This window comes from Bufo bufo, chromosome 6 (genome assembly GCF_905171765.1).
Source record: "Bufo bufo chromosome 6, aBufBuf1.1, whole genome shotgun sequence".
Classification (NCBI taxonomy): Eukaryota; Metazoa; Chordata; class Amphibia; order Anura; family Bufonidae; genus Bufo; species Bufo bufo.
The window spans coordinates 28129168-28151625 of NC_053394.1; the positions used below are offsets into that span (position 1 = coordinate 28129168).

Sequence of the window (22458 nt, forward strand, 5' to 3'; positions counted from 1 at the left end):
GAGTAGAAGCAGCAGTGTCAGCACTATGTAGTTCCAACAATTGTGTACCAAGAGCAAGTCAGTGGGTTGTAGTTAAACCTCTGCTGCCACTTCAGAAACATGCAGCAGAAGTTGCTTTTCTTTGCAGGCAGGTACTAAAATACAACAATTGGGTGCTAATACTTTAAAAATGATGCTTTTATCTTACGGCATGTTCATGTTTATAGGGCTCTAGATCATTTTCAGATTGAAAAATGTTTGTGGGACTTTGATATTGATGGCTTAAGACAGACCATGAGTGTCACACTAATGGGGGTCCACTGATCTTCATCATCTTCTAGACATACTCCATACATAAAGACCTTATTCTTATTTGGGTCATCAGGATTTCAACAATACCTAATTTGTACAGTATTTATTATGTTTTACTACTTTATCTCCTGCAGTACCCAGCCATTTTTCACCTTAAGGATCAGGCCAAATTTTGGAAATCTGACATGTTTCAATTTATGTAACTTTGGAACACTTTTACTTATCCAAGCCATTCTGAGGTTTTCTTGTAACACGTTGCAGTTCATAATAGTGGTAAATTTGAGTCAATATAAATCACTTTTATTTATAAAAAAAATAATACAAACTTTCCTGAAAATGCGGGAAAAAAAAATCGCTATTTCTCTGCTTTTAAGGTAGATAATGATACCTCACAAAATAGTTATTACTTTACTACATTTCCCATATGTCTAATTTATATTGGCATCATTTTGTAAATGTATTCAGATTTTTAGGACATTAAAAGGCTGAGAATTGTAGAAGCAATTCTTAAAAAGTGGGTTTTGGAAATTTTCTAAAAACATTTCAAGGACTAGTTCAGTTATGAGGTCACTTTGTGGGGCTTACATAGTAGAAACCATCCATAATGACCCCATTATAGAAACTACACTCAAGTTATTCAAAACAGATTTTACAAACTTTTTTAACCCTTTAGGTGTTCCACAAGAATTAAAGGAAAATGGAGATGACATTTCTAAATTTAACTTTTTGGGCAGATTTTCAATTTTAATCCATTATTTCCTGTAACACATCAAGGGTTGATGGCCAAACAAAACTTAGTATCTATTACCCTGATTCTGCAGTTTACAGAAACACCCCATTTGTGGTCGTAAACTTCTGTAAGGGCACAAGGCAGGGAGCATAATAAAAGGGAGGCCAGATGATTTTTGAATCACAGATTTTCCTGGACTGGTTCTTAGACACCATGTCACATTTGAAGCCTCCCTGATGCACCCTACAGTAGAAACTCCAAAAAAGTGCCCCCTTTGGGAAACCATGGGATAAGGTCACAGGTTTTATTGGTAGTATTTTGGATTACTTATGGTTTTTGAATGCTCAATATTACACTTTTTGTGAGGCAATTTAACAAATAAATGGCTGTTCTGGCACAGTTTTTTTTTTTTTTTTTTTTTTTACAGTGTTCACTTGACAGGTTAGATCATGTGGTATTTTTTATAGAGCAGGTTATTATGGACGCGGCAATACCAAATATGTGTATTTTTTTATTTATTTTGGTTTGTGTCTCCATTTTCTGAAAGCCATATATTTTTTATTTTTTGGGCATTCACCAGGCGGTAAAAGTAGCATGATCCTTTTATAGATCAGGTCATTACGGACGGGGCGATCCCAAAAATGTTTAGTATATTTAAATTTTTAATCAACTATAAATGTGCAGCTATAATAAAGAAATTACATTTTTAATTTACTTTTTTCCACTTTTTTAACACTTTTTGGCCTCAGACCCACTTGGTTCTTGTAGATCTAGTGGGTCTGATGGCTCTACAATACACTGCGGTACACTGCACTGCAGTACACATTGCGCAGGGCGGAGGTTAGGTTGCATAATTTACACATTTCACCAGGTTCTGATCCCCACAGTGGGGATAAGAACCTTTTACCGGCGGGTCAATCAGAGCGATCACCGGCCCGGGACCGGACCGGTTAGCTAAGATCCCTGGTTGTGTGTAACAGCCAAGATCACAGCGCTGTCACCATGTCTGCAGACACGGTGACAGATTTCTGCCATGATGAACCTGTACGTCATGGTGGCTTAATGCAGAGCAGTCCATGATGTACCGGTCATGGTGGTTTAAGGGGTTAAAAAATAAAAACCTTTCAAAGAAAAACTTCTTTATATAGCCATATTCTGACTACCATAACATTTTTCTACTTCCATCTACAGAGCTGTGAGGGCTTGATTTTTGCTGATCCTGATCACTGTGGACAGATATCAGCTCTATTGCACACCTTGCCCCTTCATACATCTATTGTGCACTTCTGATGCAAATTTACATAAGGGTGCATTAAGAAGTTGAAGAGGTTACAGAAAATCTGAAAATCTGGCCATTTTCTTCAGAGCCACATTTCTACACAAGATGCTGCTCATAGTCTGTTTAAATATATTATTTATCTGGTAATGTCTGTATTATATATCCCATACACACATGTACAAGCAAAATCAGAGAAGAAAATAAAAATCTGAGGGATAATTCAACCTCTAGCCTTAACCTTCACAAGGGACATGACATAGTTAGAGGGGTTTTGACATAGCTAGAGTGGTTGCAGAGTTGCATCCAGGCCTCATAAGAAGTAAAACGTATTGCACATTGTTATAGGGAGGTGTAGTGCCCAGGAGCAGGGGTACTGTGAAGTCTGGAAATTTGTCCCTGCAAAGTTATAAACTTCTTACTTTATTTCACTTGAAAGGGTTAATGTGCACTGTTTAATACTGTATAACTGCATTTTATATGTATGTTGTGATATATATCTTGTTCATTTGCACTGTATTTGCGAGGCTATGTGGAAAGTTAATGAATACTGAGAGACTTTTGGGACTTTGAATAAAAAGCTGATAATTTTCCACAGCTGCCCTAGGGTTTAAAGAAGAGCATGTTTTGGAGGGAAAAAGCCAGACTTGTTTACCACCAAAACAAGACAGACTGAACTTTTGAATGTCTGGTTTTAGCTCTGTTGTAAAGTCTGCAAACTTGTGTTTGTCTGGAAAAAAAAAGCTGTATCAATGCCATTGAGTATCATTGAAGCTCTAATCTAAGTCTATGAGAGACGGAAAGTGTAACATTGTATTTGTTTGTGCTGAGTTTCTCCACTCCACCCCTCCCATTAGAAGGTTTTAGTTTGACCAGAAACCATGTATAAGGAGAGCAGTCAGAGCCCCTAGTGTTCTGCAGTTAGGGATCAGTGCTTAGAAGAGCCTCTGCCAGACTATTGAATGACCAGAAGAAGATGCTGAGACAGAGATACTCTGCAATGTATCCTGGATTACCAGCCTTTGTCCAGGGTACCAGCCTTCTCAGAGAGATAGGAACAGCTAGCTCAGGCCTTTCCTCAGCATCAAACCCTTCTTCTGCCAACTAGGAGACTGGAGAAGCCAGCCCTATGGCTTACCATCCTTTCCAGAGAGCAGCAGCACGTGGTGACACCTCGACAGTGTCCAGGGAACCTAGCATTGTTTTGGAGCCACTCCAAACCTGGCCACTGCGGAGGATTATTATTTTTTATTTGCTTTGGGGTCCAGGAGATTCAAATTATGCAACCTGTTACTAAGGATGCGGCCGCATCACCAAAGGGCGTGGCTCAATAGTGCATCTCTCCCAACAAGACCGTGCCGAGGCTGAGGATCGCGCCCTGGAGCCCGTACAGGTAAGTTTATTACAATACTTCTGACCCTGACATAACAAAAAGCAGAGCAGGTTTTGCTAGGTGCCTTTTTTATTGCAATTTTCTACCAGTGTATCTCATTCACTCACCTCGATACTGATCTGTGATTTATCCTGATCAGATGTATCAATGAAGTCCTGGGCTGTGCCATTGGCATTTGTGGTCAGATTCTTAAGAGTTACTCCATTTAGTTTCAATTCAACTATCTGATCACTCAGTGGATTTTCATGAGCATCTACAACAGCAACCTGCAAATTATACATACAGAAACTGAAAGTCAGTAAAACAGTTGGTAGTAAAGACAAATCTATATATATATAAAGAAGGACGTATATATGTATGTATGTTCCGCTATCACTCAAAAACGCAATCATCGATTTTAACGAAACTTGGTATACACATGCCTTGCTACCTGGAAAAAAATCTTGTGGGGGTCACAACTCTCTAGGACGTACCGTTACTGAGAAATCCCCTAAAAATGACCTGCATTAGCCAATACAAGCCTGCAAGTCTTTCTCTTCATATCCCAACTGCCATACACATGGTCACATGTCTCTTATCAGCCAATAGAAGCTTGCAGGCCCTTAGTCTCCACATACACCCAGTTTTACTCAAGATTTCCATAACAACCCAGCCAGCTTTAGGCTAGGGCTACACGACGACAATAAGTTGCATGACACCTAGAGCACAACTACACTGCTACATGTGCCTGGCGACATTGATGTCGCACCAATGTCGCGCAACAATCTTTAAAATGATAGTCTATGGTGTTGCGCTGTGACATGTGACATGCTGCAACGCGACAGTCGCAGAAAAATCCATCTTGGATGGATTTTTTGCAACTGTCTTGTCGCAGTCGCAGCATGTCGCATGTCACAGTGCGACACCATAGCTTATAATTATAAAAATTGTTGAGACAAAATGTCGCGTGACACATGTCGTAGTGTCGCTCTAGCATTAAAGGGGCAGGGCGCTGTGGAGGTCACTGTTAGAGGGGCAGGCACTGTGGAGGTCACTGTTGAAGAGGCGGTCACTGTAGATTTTACTGTTAGGGGGGCAGGCCGCTGTGGAGGTCACTGTTAGAGGGGGGAACACCGTGGAGGTCACTCTTAAGGGGGCAGGGGCCACTATTAAAGGGGCAACTGCTGTGGAGGTCACTGTAAAGGCAACAGGGTACTGTGAGGTCACTGTTAAGGCAGCGGGGTACTGTGGAGGTCACTGTTAATGGGGCAGGCCCCTTAGGAGGTCACTGTCATGGGAGTGGGGTGCTGTGAAACTTACTGTTAAAGGGGCTTGCTGCTGTGAAGGTCAAAGATAAGGGGATGGGCTGCTGTGAAGGTCAAAGTTAAGGGGATGGGCTGCTGTGGAGGTCCCATTTGAAAGTGGTGGGGCACTGTGGGGGGGGGTCAGTGTTAAGGGGTGGGGGACTGTGGAGTGCACTGTTAAAGGGGCGGGGGGCTGTAGAGGTCACTGCTATGGGGATACTGTCAATATCTTTTAACGACACACACAAACATTAAATGAAATAGATGAAATATACCCGTGCAAAGCCAGGTCCTTCTGCTTGTAATATTATTTAAAAAATCCACTTTCACAGCATTATATGTTTGTACAATTTGGGCAGATAATTTGTTTCATAAATAAGGTTCACATAAGATTTGATGGTTGTGGAAGTGCTGCCAATTTTGGTGAGATGAAAGGCTATGCTCCTATACATTTTCATCTATGCTCTAGCTATGCTCTTATAGAGTTCCCAGTATGATCTGAAACTACACAGGTTCACTTGCTCTCTATAGTGCTTGCATGCTAAAGGAAAAATCTCTGGCCAATGCACTCTCCCACGGCCCCGACCACCAGAGGCAGGCGCCTTTTCCTGTTAGTGTGCAAGCAAGGCCACCGCTGCTGGATTGCAGGGTGGTCGTAACCCCTGGATATGAGTCGTGCATAATGTGATGGAGAAATGAATCCAGCCAGCAAAGGAAGCAATATGGACAATCACAATACATTAGTAGGCGCTTTGTATTAACTTTCTGAAGTGAGACAACCCCTTTAAGAACATAGGGGGTTATTTATTATGGGAAGTATGCCAAATTTGCATCCAAATCTGCGACTTTTACCTGCTCGCTGTATTTTCTGAGGTGGCGGAAAAAGAGGGCGTGGCACGGGCGAGGAAGAGGGCCGGCCGGCCAGCCCATCTCATTTATTATTTTGTACAGTTTATGGCGTGCCAAATGGTCTTAAACTACGCCAGCAAATAAGTTGGCGTAGTTTATACCATGTCATACGGTCGGCAGAACCAAGCACCAAAGTTGTGCAGAGACCTGCGCGTCTACATAACTTTGGGGCATCCACTGCCAGTGCAGGGGTATTAAGATGGGCGTATAAATCACTTGTTTTAATAAATGACCCCAATACTTAGACCTCGATAGTATTATACCTATGAGAACATAGTTGGAAGTCTGTAGGAGCTGTGGCAATGGAGCTGCCAGTGTGGCATATTGGTGCCAGTAAAATGGTGCATTGCACCAAAGCTGATAGAGAAAGACAAGTCTGGAAAATTTGAGTTTCCCTCTGTTTATCACAGATATAGAGGCTTAATTAGCAGCCAACTGAAGAGCTCATGCAAATATGGGTTAAGCTCTTCCAACAGTCTGGAGAAGAGACGGGTTGTGTCGTGGCCTGTGGTAGATGAAGCACCAAACGTAGGGTATGAACTGTGACTTTTCATTAGAAATGCATCTAAATATGGATCAGTGCTCCTACAGGGTTCCAGCTCTGCTCCTACAGAGTTCTATGTTCCTATATATATCTTTTTATACAGTTCTTGGCATGCTTCTATGGTAATACAACTATGCTACTGTGAGTTTAGTGTATGCTTCTAAAGTGTTCGTTATGCTCCTATAAAGTTCCAGTAGTGTCATTTACAATAAAGCTCTAGTTTTGATAGACGCTTTCACCACCTCCATTTTTTAAGATCATAGCCCCCATTTTCCACACTTTGACCCTAGATTACCAAGCTGGAGGTTGAGAAGCAGAAGGATAGATGTTATATCCCTGATAAGAGAGGATTTCTTTAAGGACCGTCTCACCTCTACATACATCGGAATTCCTCTTTTGAATTGCAGTTCCATGTTCTTACGGTTAAAAAACGCCCGGGCCATCTGATTAGTAATGCCTATAACCTTTGTCTTCTTTGCTTGAATTCCTATCGAAGAGTAAGAAAGACCCAACATTAATAAGAAACGTCACTGTTACCACAAACAAGCATACATTTGTACATCTGTTGCAGTCTTACCTTTTATACATAAGCTTGAATGATGAGTAAATAACTAGTAAATATATACTACAAGATACTAATGTATCTCAAAGCCATAGGATAAGGCCTCATGCACATGACCATTTTGGTCAGCATCCTAGTCGCATTTTTTGTGGCTTGGATGCGGACCCATTAACTTCGATGGGACCTCAAAAGATGAGGACAGGACACCATATAATGTCCACATCCGTTGCTCCGTTCTATGGCGCCACAAAAAAAATAGAACATGTCCTATTCTTGTCCATTTTGAGGACAAAAATAGGCATTTCTATAATCGGCATCCCTTTCCATTCCGCAAATTGCAAAATGCACATGGCTATCATCCATGTTTTGCAGGCCTGAAAACACGGCACGGTCGTGTGCATGTAGCCTAAGGCCTCCTGCACACGAACGTATTTTTTTGCGGTCCGCAAAAACGGGTCCCGTTTTTCCGTGATCCGTGACCGTTTTTTCGTCCGTGGGTCTTCCTTGATTTTTGGAGGATCCACGGACATGAAAAAAAAGTCATTTTGGTGTCCGCCTGGCCGTGCGGAGCCAAACGGATCCGTCCTGAATTACAATGCAAGTCAATGGGGACGGATCCGTTTGACGTTGACACAATATGGTGCCATTTCAAACGGATCCGTCCCCATTGACTTTCAATGTAAAGTCTGGAGTCCCTTTTATACCATCGGATCAGAGTTTTCTCCAATCCGATGGTATATTTTAACTTGAAGCGTCCCCATCACCATGGGAACGCCTCTATGTTAGAATATACTGTCGGATATGAGTTAGATCGTGAAACCTCATTTCCGACAGTATATTCTAACACAGAGGCGTTCCCATGGTGATGGGGACGCTTCTAGTTAGAATATACTACAAACTGTGTACATGACTGCCCCCTGCTGCCTGGCAGCATCCGATCTCTTACAGGGAGCGATTAAACTGGGACTCCGATCGGAACTCCGCTGCCACCAATGATGGGGGGGGGGGGGGGGGAGGGGGGGCCGCACACTGGCCACCAATGTTGTTAATGCTATAGAGGGAGGGGGGGCCGATGGGGGGCGCACACTGTGCCACCAACGAATTATTACAATAGAGGGAGGGAGGGGGGGGGCGCACACTGTGCCACCAACGAATAATTACAATAGAGGGAGGGGGGGGCGCACACTGTGCCACCAACGAATAATTACAATAGAGGGAGGGGGGGGGCCGCACTGGCCACCAACCTATTATTACAATAGAGGGGGGGGGGGGGGGCCGCACTGGCCACCAATGATATTTAAACTGGGGAGGGGGGGAGGGTCTGCCCCCTGCGGCCTGGCAGCCCTGATCTTTTACAGGGGGCCGTGATCAGCACAATTAACCCCTTCAGGTGCCGCACCTGAAGGGGTTAATTGTGCTGATCGCGGCCCCCTGTAAGAGATCGGGTGCTGCCAGGCAGCAGGGGGCAGTCTTGTACAAAGTTTGTAGTGTATTCTAACTAGAAGCGTCCCCATCACCATGGGAACGCTTCTGTGTTAGAATATACTGTCGGTTCTGAGTTTTCACGAAGTGAAAACTCAGCTTTGAAAAAGCTTTTATACAGACGGATCTTCGGATCCGTCTGTATAAAAACTAACCTACGGCCACGGATCACGGATGCCAATCTTGTGTGCATCCGTGTTCTTTCACGGACCCATTGACTTGAATGGGTCCGTGAACCGTTGGCCGTGAAAAAAATAGGACAGGTCATATTTTTTTCACGGCCAGGAAACACGGATCACGGATGCGGCTGCAAAACGGTGCATTTTCCGATTTTTCCACGGACCCATTGAAAGTCAATGGGTCCGCGAAAAAAAGCGGAAAACGGCACAACGGCCACGGGTGCACACAACGGTCGTGTGCAGGAGGCCTAAAGCTTATAAAAATATACACAATAGGTCAACACTTTCAATTCCTACCTATCAAAAGACAAAACCGTACAAAATTCTGGCATCTAACCATTTTTCATTTACCTGTACCATTTTCAGTCACAATTATATCCATATTCATTGACATAGTGTATCCTGACAGACCAAGCTGGAAAGGTGCCAGGTCAAGTTCTCCATTGAATGTACCTTCAGAGTCCAACTGCAAGGCAGGTTAAGACAAAGACAGGAATTATTATACTGTACTGAGATCTAATCCACATCTGTGCCCCAATAACACTTTCATACCGTACATAGATAATATTGTCATGAAATGGCCAGAGAAGACTCTTTCAAAAATCTCTGGGTGCATGAGGCCTCCTACACCCAGAATATTACAAAAGAATTTCCTGCTGGCATTCCAGATGAAAGCACTAAATATACATTCCCTTTGGTATACTTTTTTTTTTTTTTACAATGGAAGTCAATGAGAGATGTACAGTATGCTGCTTTTTGCCTATAATGTCACACGTCATTGCATAGCCAGTTTTTTATTTTGTCCTTCCCTTCTCGTGAAGTTATTTAGAGATTTCCGATACCTGGCCAGATTTCTGCAGAATGAGGTAACTGTACATGCATACTAACCTTTAGGTGGGGCTAGGAGAGTAGAAAAGACTTATGGGGTCATTTATCAAACTGGTGTAAAGAAGAACCTGCTTAGGTGCCCATAGCAACCAGTCAGATCCCACCTTTAATTTTTCAGAGCTCATTTGGAAAATGAAAGGTGGAATCTGATTGGTTGCTAAGGCAGTTCTACTTTACACCAGTTTGATAAATGACCCCATTGGTTTTGGAACAAAGAGCTTGGGTCCATTGAAGACATCATCAGGGTAAAATGTCTTGCTACCATCACCTCTCTTTGTATAATATGGGCATCGGCCAAGTGCCATGTTGGGCGCTGGTCGATGGGGGCTTGCTCATCTGTCTCATGACTTGTGGTGACTGTTACTTTATCTTTGTGTCTATATATCTTTTTATCATAGTTTAGTAAACTCTTTATACACCTAAGTCTTGTTAAGACTATTCTTTCCCAAACTTCCAATCTCACGATAATACAGTCAGAGTGGCTAACTGAGGATTCCATTGGAGGTGTACATCAGAGAAATCTCCTGACCTCTGATGGCAGCAATGAACTAGGTAAGGCAGTGTTGCTATCATCTGCAGATATCTTTTCATAGGTTTTGACAATATATATGATTGGAGATGCAAGCTATAGGTATCCAGGCTATTATAGCCAGTAGTGCCTCCTTCAGAAGGTTGAAGGTTGATGGCCCCTAGGCTACAAATTTCTAAGGCTACCTCCACACAATATTTATAGTCACACAATGCAGGGACTTCTGTGAGTTCTGTTGTATGGTCAATAGTCCAAAGGTATTCCCCAATGTCACACCAGAATGGAAGTACTGAATCAACCATGGCTTCAATCAGTAAATTTACTGTCATGCACCACTTATGGATGGTACAGTATGAGCTAATGCTTTTATATAAAATATATTTGAACAAAGGTAGCCATTTTCACAAAGGTTTATCTTGTAGGTTTTTACTCCACAAGTGTTCAAATAACCCTGAGACCATAGTAGCTAGAAAAGAGACCTACATTTCCAGTGACGATAGAGCAAAGACCATCAGGATTCCTGTTGCAGGCATTTCCTCTGTAGTAATTGATTGACTGTCTGCAAGTTCTGATTGAAACTTTCCCAGGGAGTGGCTGTTCATAGCTATACCTAGGACAGAAGACATGAAATGTCATCATTAGCAGGAAGAAAGAGCCTACAGGATGTATGATGTATATATGCATGATAGTTGCTGCTTGGACAAAATTCACAATGAAAAATGGCCTTTCTGTCATCTTCTTGGGTTGCATCTTCATAGACATGAATTTACAAGAACATATGTACCACTGCAGACCTTAATTCAGGTTTACTTCATCAAAGAGGTTTGCAAATCTATATGAGAAGCCCCTCTACTCAAACACTGTAGTATTACATGGAAGGAGTGGGTTATGTGCCATGGAGGGGGAGAAATGTTACATGGGGGGGGGGTAATGTGACATGGAGGGCTGATATGACATAGGTGATTTGACATGGAGGGGGAGAAATGTGACATGGAGGGGGAGAAAAGTGACATGGAGGGGGAGAAATTTGACATGGAGGGGGAGAAATGTGACATGGAGGGGGAGAAATTTGACATTGAGGGGGAGAAATGTGACATGGAGGGGGAGAAATTTGACATGGGGGCATGATGTAGCTTCGCTTGTGTTGGCAAAAATCCTTACACCGGCCCTGATTTTATAAATATTCATGGGGCTCAGTCCATCCAGGGACAAGCTGACAGATCCTGTAGCTCCAAGATATATAATAGATTAGTGATGTTACACACACAATTGGCTTAATGCAGAGGCAAAGGCTGCAGCTCCTGTGCCCCAATTCAAGATCTGTAACAAACTCCCAATTGTTCTACAACTTCCCCATTCCACAAACAGATTTAGATGGGAAATCACTGGGCTCCATCATATGTATGAGGTAGAAAGGGGCACACAAGGGGCATAAAAGTGAATCCAAACTCATAAGTTAAATTATTAGAATGCTGATTAAAACCTGGTGGCCATCTCATGAGATACAGCAGTAAGAAATGTTGACAAGAGAATACAATATGGAGAAAGGCTTTGTTCAGAACGCACATGCTTTATAGGGCACTTACTTGGCTTTGACTTGGATTGCAAACATCTCGTCCATGGTGGTTATGGAATTGGGACCTGATATTTCAAATGTAAATTTAGGCAAAACTGAAAGACAAGAGGATGGATAATGATGATAATTCTATACAAATCACCTATTGGATTTTTATTTATTTTTTGCAATTATTTTCCCATAATTCTAACAGTCAAGTGTTCTTAAAAAGCTGAATTCTACTTGCTTAACTTCTATAACTTCCATAGACCTCAATAGAAAGTGCTGTGCGCCTCTTCATTGAAGTATAAAGAGAATGCTTTTGCTGTCTATTGGTCAATGGAGGTCACTAAACCAAAGGTGGGACCAGTGCCCATCAGGCACATATGGCCTAAATAAGAATCCCACTTTAAAGTGTACTATTATGTAAAACATTGTCAATGCCTCTTTAGTCAGCTGGAGACATACAGTAGATATAGTGCAGCTAAATCATGCCTCCCCTTTGATGTTCTCCCTCTCTTCTCTCAGCATACAGTCTCACCCATAGACTACGGTAAGTGAGAGAAACTATGAGCTAGGTGGCGTGCTGTTAAACCGTGAGGAGGATGCAGCGCATGCACAAGAGCTATGAACACTTCAAACAGCCAATCGGCGGAGGTATTGACGGTCGGACCCCCGCAGATCTGATATTTATTACCTATCCTGAGGATCGATCATCAGTATCATCACACTGCCCAACCCCTCTAACTACTTAAAAACCCTTCACGGTTAATAAGAAGAAGGCCAACTGCTGCTTCCAAAATTGCACTAATGACTACAATAAGTCGGTACATACCATATTTTTCAACATTGGCAATTTGGGAAACGGATTCTCCAGACTCTCTTTGAACTTGTATTCTGTATGCCCCGAGCTCTGGGTCAGGGAGTAAATCGAAGGATAAGGCAAGAATGCTGTTATTTGTTTCCTGGTTTGTCCACTGAAATTGCCGGTTTCCAGCAGGATCCTATATATACCAGATGTAGAACAAAAGAATGCAAGCATATATAAAAAATAGGTCGTCAATATACCGGCACTACTGAACTACGATACGGCAGTATTGCTCTGTGAGAGGTACCGGATTTATGGCGATCTATGATATACTGTATAAGAATCCTCCTATATAACTTGTAAGTGCTATTATTAACCCCCCGCATTCCTTACTGTCTATATTGGTTTTCATGGGTGTTTCTAACTATTTGTGCTAGCTATGGTAGTAAACAAAATGTATACTAATTTGTCTATGTTGTGGCATTCACGTGTTGTGCATATTGCAGGGGGATGTAGTAACGTTCGGCTCTCTGATGCTGCGTTGCCATGTTTGTGGGCTCATCTTTTTACGATAAGGGTTACTACTTCGGAAGCATCAAATGTTAACTTGATGGTTAATCTGCTCATACACAATTGCAGCAAAGTTTAAATGGACACAACAGAAAAAGTCACGTTGGGTTTTGTTGCACTGTATATTTATCACATTAAGAGTCAAGTTAATGTTTGCTGCATCTGCACGCCAGGTCTTGCATGGCTTTTAGAGGGACGGGTGGTGGGAAACATTTCATACAGTACTTGTACCAGAATGCTACATCTTCTGGGAGCCATCATACATAGGACTCTATGGCACCATTTTTTTCCCCAGTGTCGTTCTCCCAGATACTAAATTTGCTTGCATTGACACATGACCCCCATTCTCTAGAGATCTGTCAAAGTAACAGGACAGAAGTAATAATGATAACAACATATCTTTCTTAGTTTTTAGGACTACGGGTAACACTTTGGTTTGTTTGTGCACTGTTAAGACAGGACAATCACAAATGCACTCATCATACTTTTGGCATATGATATACTATATTTAACCTTTATGACACAGCTGTTTCATTTTTGTTTTTGAACTCCAGGCCTTCCCTGAGCCCAACTTTTTATTTTTTAATGTTTCTGTTCTTATAGTCATATGAGGGCTTATTTTTTTGTGCGCGACAAGTTGCACTTTGTAATGCCACTATTTAATATTGCATATGATGTTGTTTGAAACTGGAAAAAAATTCCAAATGGCATAGAATTGGGAGAAAAATGCAATTCTGCCATAGTTTTATGGGTTTGGATCTTACAGCGTTCCCTATGAGGCATAATTGACCTGCTATCTTCATTTTATGGGTCAGTACGATTACAGATACCATTTTTTTTTATTGTTTTTATTGTGTTTTACTACTTAAAAAAAAAAAAAAGAATTTCTTTGCATCAACATGAGACTTTTTATATTTATGTCTTCAGAGCTGTTTAAACAGCATCTGTCAGCAGTTTTGTACCTATGACACTGGCTGACCTGTTACATGTGCACTTGGCAATCTAAGTTTTAATATATGTAAATGAGCCTCTAGGAGCAATGAGGCTCTGCTGTCTCTGCAACTGCCGCGCCCTCTGCACTTTGATTGACCGACCCAGGTGTGATGACATTTTCACTACCTGGCCCTGTCTATCAAAGTGCAGAGGGCGCGGCAGATGTAGAGCACTGAGCCTCTCGGTGTAACGACAACACCCCTGTTGCTCCTAGAGGCTCATTTGCATATATTATAACATCATTTTTCTTAGCAATGCGGACACATATGAACATGGGACCAACACAAAAGCCTTCAACTGCCAAGCTCACATTGAACAGGTCAGCTAGTTTCATAAGTACAATTTTTTTCACTTTTGCTTTTAACACTCCTTTAAAGTCCCCTAGGAGCCTTTAAGATGAGATCCTCTGATCATTTCTTCCATAGACTGCAATGATTTTACATTGCAGTCTATGGGAGATTCACTACGTTCCTATCAGGCAGGGTCTGATAGGAACTTAATTACAGCAGGCCTTGGCACCTTTAGAATTCCCAAGGCTACCATAGAACCAAAGAGTTCTCTCAATCTCAGTACGGGTAAGCTGTTCAGTTCCTGAGAAAAGACCTTTCAGATGCAGTGGTCTCAAATGGCCAAGACATCTGAGAGGTTAAATTGTCAATGATCGGTATTATCACCAATGACAGAGAATGCCTCTGCGTGTCTGATGTGTGAAACAGCAGGCACCCAGGGGCTATGGAAAAATTAGATTCGCACCGAATCAGAATTTCCTCACGCTTCGTGGTAATGAATTGCTTTTTTCCCTAAAATGGCTGCTGCACAAGTTAGGACATGGAGCAAGGAACTCTGGGAACGAGGGATCACCCACAATGCCATGCATGCAGCCAATCAGCAGCCAGCCAGCCCCTGTGATGTCACAGCCCTATAAATACAGTGTACTTAGTGCAGGGAGAGACGTCAGCAGGCGCTATGGACAGTGCTAGGAAAAACTTGAAAACTTTTATTTTGCTGAATAGATGTTTAGGGAAAGAGCATTAGAAGAGTAGGGAAAGGATAGGGATTAATTATTCCACAGTATTGAAACAGAATAGGGCTCAATAGGGGAGTGTACAGCCTGGGTAATAGGAAAAATCCTATTACACCTTGCTGCACTGACTGGGTATCCAAATTGCTATTATACTGCTGCTTTTTGGTTTGCAATAGATGATACCTCTGTAATTCCAGCAAACCGTTCTCTTTATTGGGGTGCAAGTGCTGTGTGATACAGCCATTAACAGGGTGTATTACAAGGAAATATTTCTACATCTTATTAGCCCTTGTGCGGTGCAGTTATATTTTCTAAAGCTTTTTTTGGCGTTGTGAGGCAGTGACAGGCCTCACGGCTGCTAGGGGAGAGATATGGCAGGAGTTTCCATTTCTTCGCTGTCAATCAGCAGGTCAGAGGCCGCACCAGGTGGAACAATCAGTCTGGGATAAGAGCCCAGTCCAGACTTTTAGGAGGAGGAAGAGTCTGTGTGCAGCAGAGACCTGGGAAGGCTCTGTACAAGTGGGCTCAGCCGAGCTGGCTGAGGGGCCACGAGGCTAGGTGTTAGCCTGAACTTCGGGGGACACCGCGAGGTCTTGGAATTGACGGTCACTATGCCAGAGTCAGGAGGACTTCTGGGCCACAATCCCCCAAAAGGTACTAGACTTTGTTACAGCCTGGAAGTGCTGGATTGTTAGGCTGGGAAAAGCCGCATGCTCTTCCTGTGTGTGAACGGGCCTTTCAGTGAGGTAGGGAGTCCTCATGTTTAGTTAGAGCCATTGGCGTAGGGATCGCCATAGCAGTCATAGCAATGGCTATGGGGCCCTATGCCACTGGGGACCCACCGCCGACTGAGGATTAAAAAATTTAAATAAAAAAAATGTGGAGAGTAGACCGGGCATGGCGTTGTGATAGAGGGCGGTCAGACTCGGAGCCGGCGGAGGTAGAGAGGCAGTCTGAGCGGCGGTTCGCCAGAAGTGGAGAAGGCGGGGTCGCAGACTAGGAGCGGCACGTACTAGGAAGCTGCGAGTTGAGCTGCTGGAGTGTCGGTGGCTGGCTGGCTCGGCGGGCGGCGCATGCGCAGTACGGGATACAGTTCGGTTGGTTCAACTTCAAGTGGCTGAGGTGAGGGCTGGCTGGGGAGTGGAACTGAGTCTGACTGAGTCTCCGACCGAAGCGGCAGGTGGCAAGTCAGTCAATGGAGAGATGTGGAGACTGGAGTACTGTAACTGGAGTCACTCTGGAGACTAGTGTAGTGGACAAGTGGAGGAGACTGGAGTTATTTCATCTGTGTGTGTGAGCTACCGCCGGATCTCAGCTTTTTCCCTATTCACACATATACCTGCTCAAGCCTGGCAGGCGCAACTGCACCCGCATTACTTAATAGTGTGGTGTGGTAATGGTTAATGGCATTGGTGAAGACACAGCCACCTAATCCTATCTGAGGGGTCCTATCCGCTTCCCCCGGTAGGTGGGCCAGTAGTGATGAGGAGAGTGGCATGGGAGCCGGTGTTGCAAGCAGTCAGGCTCCTGGCTCAGAGACCGTTGAGGAGGACATCAGTGACGTGCAGAGAGTACTCGATGATGATGTAGCTGTTCGCAATTGGGAGCCAGGTGACGAGGGGGCTTCATCATCATTGGGAGAAGAGGGTGGCAGCTTGCACGTGAGGCAGTGGCGGAGCCAGTATGTCGTTGAGTGGCCGGGAGTCAGCAGGGTGGCATCAGTGGAAGATTGGGAGCCTAATATGCCCAGGGTAGACCTCCCGCTTTGCAGGAAACTACCTGCCTGGAAAGTAGTGGTGCAGGGGTACACAGAGGCAACGGGGGTAGCAGTCAGTCAGTGCGGAGTGTTGGGGGTAAAATCACCTACTCGGCGGTGTGGCAGTTCTTTGGTAAGCCGCCGGAGGAGGTGAACATGGCCATTTGTCAAATCTGTGGGCAGAAGTTGAAGCGTGGCCAGGGTGACAATGTTGGCACAACAGCCCTGCGTCAACATATGCAGCGTCACCATAAAGTGGCCTGGGAGAACCGTGGCCCTGATGTGGTAGTCCAGTCTGCCTCAGCAACTGCTGCATCACCCAGTGGCACGCACCCGATTTCATGCAGTCAAGGCTCCACCAGTGGTGGACTCTGCACCTTTCAGAGAACTGAAGGCTTGTGCTGAGCCGAGGTGAAGAGTCCCAAGCCGTAATTTCTTTGCCAAAAAGGCAGTACCAGCCCTGCACATATATGTAGAACAGAACGTGGGCCAGTCCTTGAGCCTGTCGGTGTCTGCCAAAGTGCACAGCAGCTTCGATGTGTGGAACTGTAACTATGGTCAAGGAAAATATTTGTCCTTTACTGCCCACTGGATAAATGTGGTTAATGCCCAGCCAAACCAGCAACATGGCAGGTCACACCGATTCCGCCTCCACGTTCTCACGCCGTTGGTCCTGCGACAATTTCCACCTCTGCCTCCTCATCCTCCACCATGTCCTCAGCCTCCACTGCAGGGACAATTCACAGTGCCCCACCAGTATACCACATGTGCAGGGCACGACAGTGTCACGCTATTCTACACCACGTTTGCCTCGGCGAACTGTGTCACACAGGGATGGAACTGCTCCATGTCCTTCATAAAGAAATCGAATCCTGGCTTTCTCCGCGACAACTAAAAATCGGAACCATTGTGACTGACAATGGGAAGAACATGGTGTTGGCGCTGCGTCAAGGAGGGCTGAGCCATGCGCCCTGAATGGAAGGAAGAAAAAATGAAATGCACAACGCATCCTGTCTGTATAGCAGCTGTAAGGCCTGTATGGTCCCATCAGAATTGGCTTATGATTTGGTAGACAAAAGCAGAAGTGGGTACAAAACACACAAGACATGCAAATATTCCATTCACGTGTCATCTCTGATTTGGATCCAGCTCCTTTGGTGGGTTTTATTCAATCAAAATGGGAGCGAATCGTCTCTCCATGATTAAGTGGATGAGGTGAGTATAAGTTTTGTACTTTTATCCGCCATTTTAGGAAAAATTGATTCGCTAACACGAAACATGAGGAAATTCGTCTTTGTGGCAAATCAAATTTTTCCTGAAATTCGGATCGAAGTCCACTTTGGATACTTCAATTTGCTGGACACTAATTAATAGTATAATGAGAGCAAATGTGTGTGAATCTGTTTTTATGTGTGTACATGCTGCATATGGAAAGCCAAGCTCCATTTACACAATCTAAGTGAGACTTCATTAGGGACATCTTGTTTTCGCACATTGTGTATGTCTTACAAAAGGTCTTTCCAGTTAGTTTAGCTGTATATTCTTACAGATAGGCAAAACAAAATAGAAAACGTGCATAGATGTGTTAAAATTAATGGCCACTCTGTTTTCTTACCGTTACGTAGATAATAGGATACTAAAAAAAGGAAATGAAGAAACATATTAGTATACCTAATAAGAAAAATATTATATTATATTACTACAGTCATGAATATAATTACTATAATACTACCTCATATGGAAAATAACATAACTACATAATACTGTCCCAATGCACAATATTATAATTACTAAAATACCATCCTTTATGTTCAAGAATATAACTACTATAACACTGCCTCCTATGTACAAGAATATAGCTACTGTACTATAATACTGCTCCTATGTACAAAAAATAATTACTATAATACTGCTCCTATGCAGTGGTGTATCGACAATAACGGCAGACCATGCAACTGCTACGGGGCCCATGGCAGGAGGGGGCCCGAAGTGGATTGAAAGCCCCACCCCCTACAATGTCTGCAGCATGGCTTGTCTTCTATCCGGGGCTTGGGTGGGCCCTGCTTCTCCTCTTTTCAAGCCCCCCTCCCCTCTTCTCTTAGATATAGTGTGTACACTGCAAACAATGCACAGATCGGACAGTCTGCAGGCAGGTGAGCATGCCACTCGCTCTCCTCTGCCTGCTGGGCGCTGCACTGGCCAATCAGCTTTTAGCAATGCTAGGCTCCTGCTGCTAATTGGCTAGTGCATCGCAGCAGCAGGAAAAAGAAGTCAGCGGGTGGGACGGGGACGGGGGGGGGGGGCTGCTGCTTGCTGCTGATGCATATCATAGAGAGAACAGTGTGAGCAAGGACTCCCTTCCCCCCAATGAACTCTGCTTGCTGCTCCATATATAGAGGACAGTGTGCCCTAGGCAGCCCCCCTCCCCATGAACTCTGCCTGGGGCACAGTAACCATCAGAAGATAAAATATATAAATTATATATATATATATATATATATATATATTTGTGCGGGGAGGGAGGGGCCCAATACTGAGTTTTGCTATGGGGACCCATGATTTCTATGTATGCACCTGCTCCTATGTACAAAATAACTACTATAATACTGCTTCTAAGTACAAGAATATAACTACTATAAAACTGCTCCTATGTACAAGAATATAACTACTATAATACTGCCTCCTATGTACAAGAATATAGCTACTATAATACTGCCTCCTATGTACAAGAATATAACTACTATAATACTGCCTCCAATGTACAGGAATATAACTACTATAATACTGCTACTATGTACAAGAATATAACTACTATAATACTGCTCCTATGTACAAGAATATAACTACTATAATACTGCTCCTATGTACAAGAATATAACTACTATAATACTACTCCTATGTACAAGACTATAACTACTATAATACTGCTCCTATGTACAAGAATATAAGTACTATAATACTGCTCCTATGTACAAGAATATAACTACTATAATACTGCACCTATGTACAAGAATATAACTACTATAATACTGCCCCATGTACAAGACTATAACTACTATAATACTGCACCTATGTACAAGAATATAACTACTATAATACTGCTCCTATGTACAAGAATATAACTACTATAATACTGCTCCTATGTACAAGAATATAACTACTATAATACTGCACCTATGTACAAGAATATAACTACTATAATACTGCTCCTATGTACAAGACTATTACTACTATAAAACTGCTCCTATGTACAAGAATATAACTATAATTTTTTTTTAAGCTTTCTTTATTAAAGTTCCAATATTAACAAACAATTTTATAAACACATATAAATATTACCATTATTTTCCAACCCGGACCCCCCCCCCCCCCCCGCATCCGTCACCCTTCCATCCCATGATGTGTCCTCCTTTGCCACCAGCCCTCCGTAACACGACCGAGGGAAGATGGAGAAGGATTGAGAGCGGAGGAAGCTCTATGGATTCCAATCTCCCCAAATTCTACTCCATTTTATCTCAGTGTCTCTTTGCTTATACAAAATGTGTTCATATCTCTTGTTGGTATTTAAGAATAACTACTATAATACTGCCTCCTGTGTACAAGAATATAACTACTATAATACAGCCTCCTATGTACAAGAATATAACTACTATAATACTGCTCCTATGTACAAGAATATAACTACTATAATACGGCTCCTCTGTACAAGAATATAACTACTATAATACTGCCTCCTATGTACAAGAATATAACTACTATAATACTGCCCCTCTCTACAAGAATATAACTACTATAATACTGCCTCCTCTGTACAAGAATATAACTACTATAATACTGCCTCCTATGTACAAGAATATAACTACTATAATACTGCCCCTCTCTACAAGAATATAACTACTATAATACTGCCTCCTATGTACAAGAATATAACTACTATAATACTGCTCCTATGTACAAGACTATAACTACTATAATACTGTTCCTATGTACAAGAATAAAACTGCTATAATACTGCTCCTATGTACAATAATATAACTACTATAATACTACCTCCTATGTTCAAGACAATAACTACTATAATACTGCTCCAATGTACAAGAATATAACTGCTATAATACTGCCCCCTATGTACAAGAATATAACTACTATAATATTGCTTCTATGTACAAGAATATAACTGCTATAATACTGCCTCATATGTAAAAGAATATAACTGCTATAATACTGCTACTATGTACAAGAATATAACTACTATAATACTGCCTCCTATGTACAAGATTATAACTACTATAATATTGCTTCTATGTACAAGAATATAACTACTGTAATACTGCCTTTTATTTACAAGAATATAACTACTATAATACTGCTCCTATGTACAAGAATATAACTACTATAATACTGCTCCTATGTACAAGAATATAACTACTATAATACTGATCCTATGTACAAGAATATAACTGCTATAATACTGCCTCCTATGTACAAGAATATAACTACTATAATATTGCTTCTATGTACAAGAATATAACTGCTATAATACTGCTCCTATGTACAAGAATATAACTACTATATTACTGCTCCTATGTACAAGAATATAACTACTATAATACTGCCTCCTATGTACAATAATATAACTACTATAATACTGCTCCTATGTACAAGAATATAACTACTATAATACTGCTCCTATGTACAAGAATATAACTACTATAATACTGCTCCTATGTACAAGAATATAACTAATATAATACTGCCTCCTATGTACAGGAATATAACTACTATAATACTGCCTCCTATGTACAAGAATATAACTGCTATAATACTGCTTCTATTTTCAAGAATCTAACTACCATAGTATAACATACAGTGGGGGAAATAATTATTTGACCCCTCACTGATTTTGTAAGTTTGTCCGATGACAAAGAAATGAAAAGTCTCAGAACAGTATCATTTCAATGGTAGGTTTATTGTAACAGTGGCAGATAGCACATCAAAAGGAAAATCGAAAAAATAACTTTAAATAAAAGATAGCAACTGATTTGCATTTCATTGAGTGAAATAAGTATTTGAACCCTCTAACAAAAAAAGACTTAATACTTGGTGGAAAAACCCTTGTTTGCAAGCACAGAGGTCAAACGTTTCTTGTAATTGATGACCAAGTTTGCGCACATTTTAGGAGGAATGTTGGTCCACTCCTCTTTGCAGATCATCTCTAAATCCCTAAGGTTTCGAGGCTGTCTCTGTGCAACTCTGAGCTTGAGCTCCCTCCTAGGTTTTCGATTGGATTAAGGTCCGGAGACTGACTAGGCCACTCCATGACCTTAATGTGCTTCTTCTTGAGCCACTCCTTTGTTGCCTTTGCTGTATGTTTTGGGTCATTGTCGTGCTGGAACACCCATCCACGACCCATTTTCAGTTTCCTGGCAGAGGGAAGGAGGTTGTCGCTCAGGATTTCACGATACATGGCTCCGTCCATTTTCCCGTTTATGCGAATAAGTTGTCCTGTGCCCTTAGCAGAAAAACACCCCCAAAGCAAAATGTTTCCACCCCCCATGCTTGACGGTGGGGACGGTGTTTTGGGGGTCATAGGCAGCATTTTTCTTCCTCCAAACACAGCGAGTTGAGTTAATGCCAAAGAGCTCTATTTTGGTCTCATCAGACCACAGCACCTTCTCCCAGTCAC

At 42.4% G+C, this 22458-nt stretch overlaps 1 protein-coding gene across 1 annotated transcript in view; it reads right to left on the reverse strand.

The window, feature by feature from the left end:
* LOC121005471 (ovostatin-like) overlaps positions 1-22458 on the reverse strand; it is a 77641-nt gene that overhangs the window by 50946 nt on the left and 4237 nt on the right. The window contains exons 4-10 of the mRNA XM_040438240.1: positions 18388-18408; positions 12457-12625; positions 11653-11737; positions 10550-10676; positions 9001-9115; positions 6798-6913; positions 3798-3956 (exon numbers count right to left, since the gene is read on the reverse strand). Of these exons, the coding sequence (XP_040294174.1) occupies positions 3798-3956; positions 6798-6913; positions 9001-9115; positions 10550-10676; positions 11653-11737; positions 12457-12625; positions 18388-18408 (792 nt within the window). The remainder of the gene's footprint in view (positions 1-3797; positions 3957-6797; positions 6914-9000; positions 9116-10549; positions 10677-11652; positions 11738-12456; positions 12626-18387; positions 18409-22458) is intronic.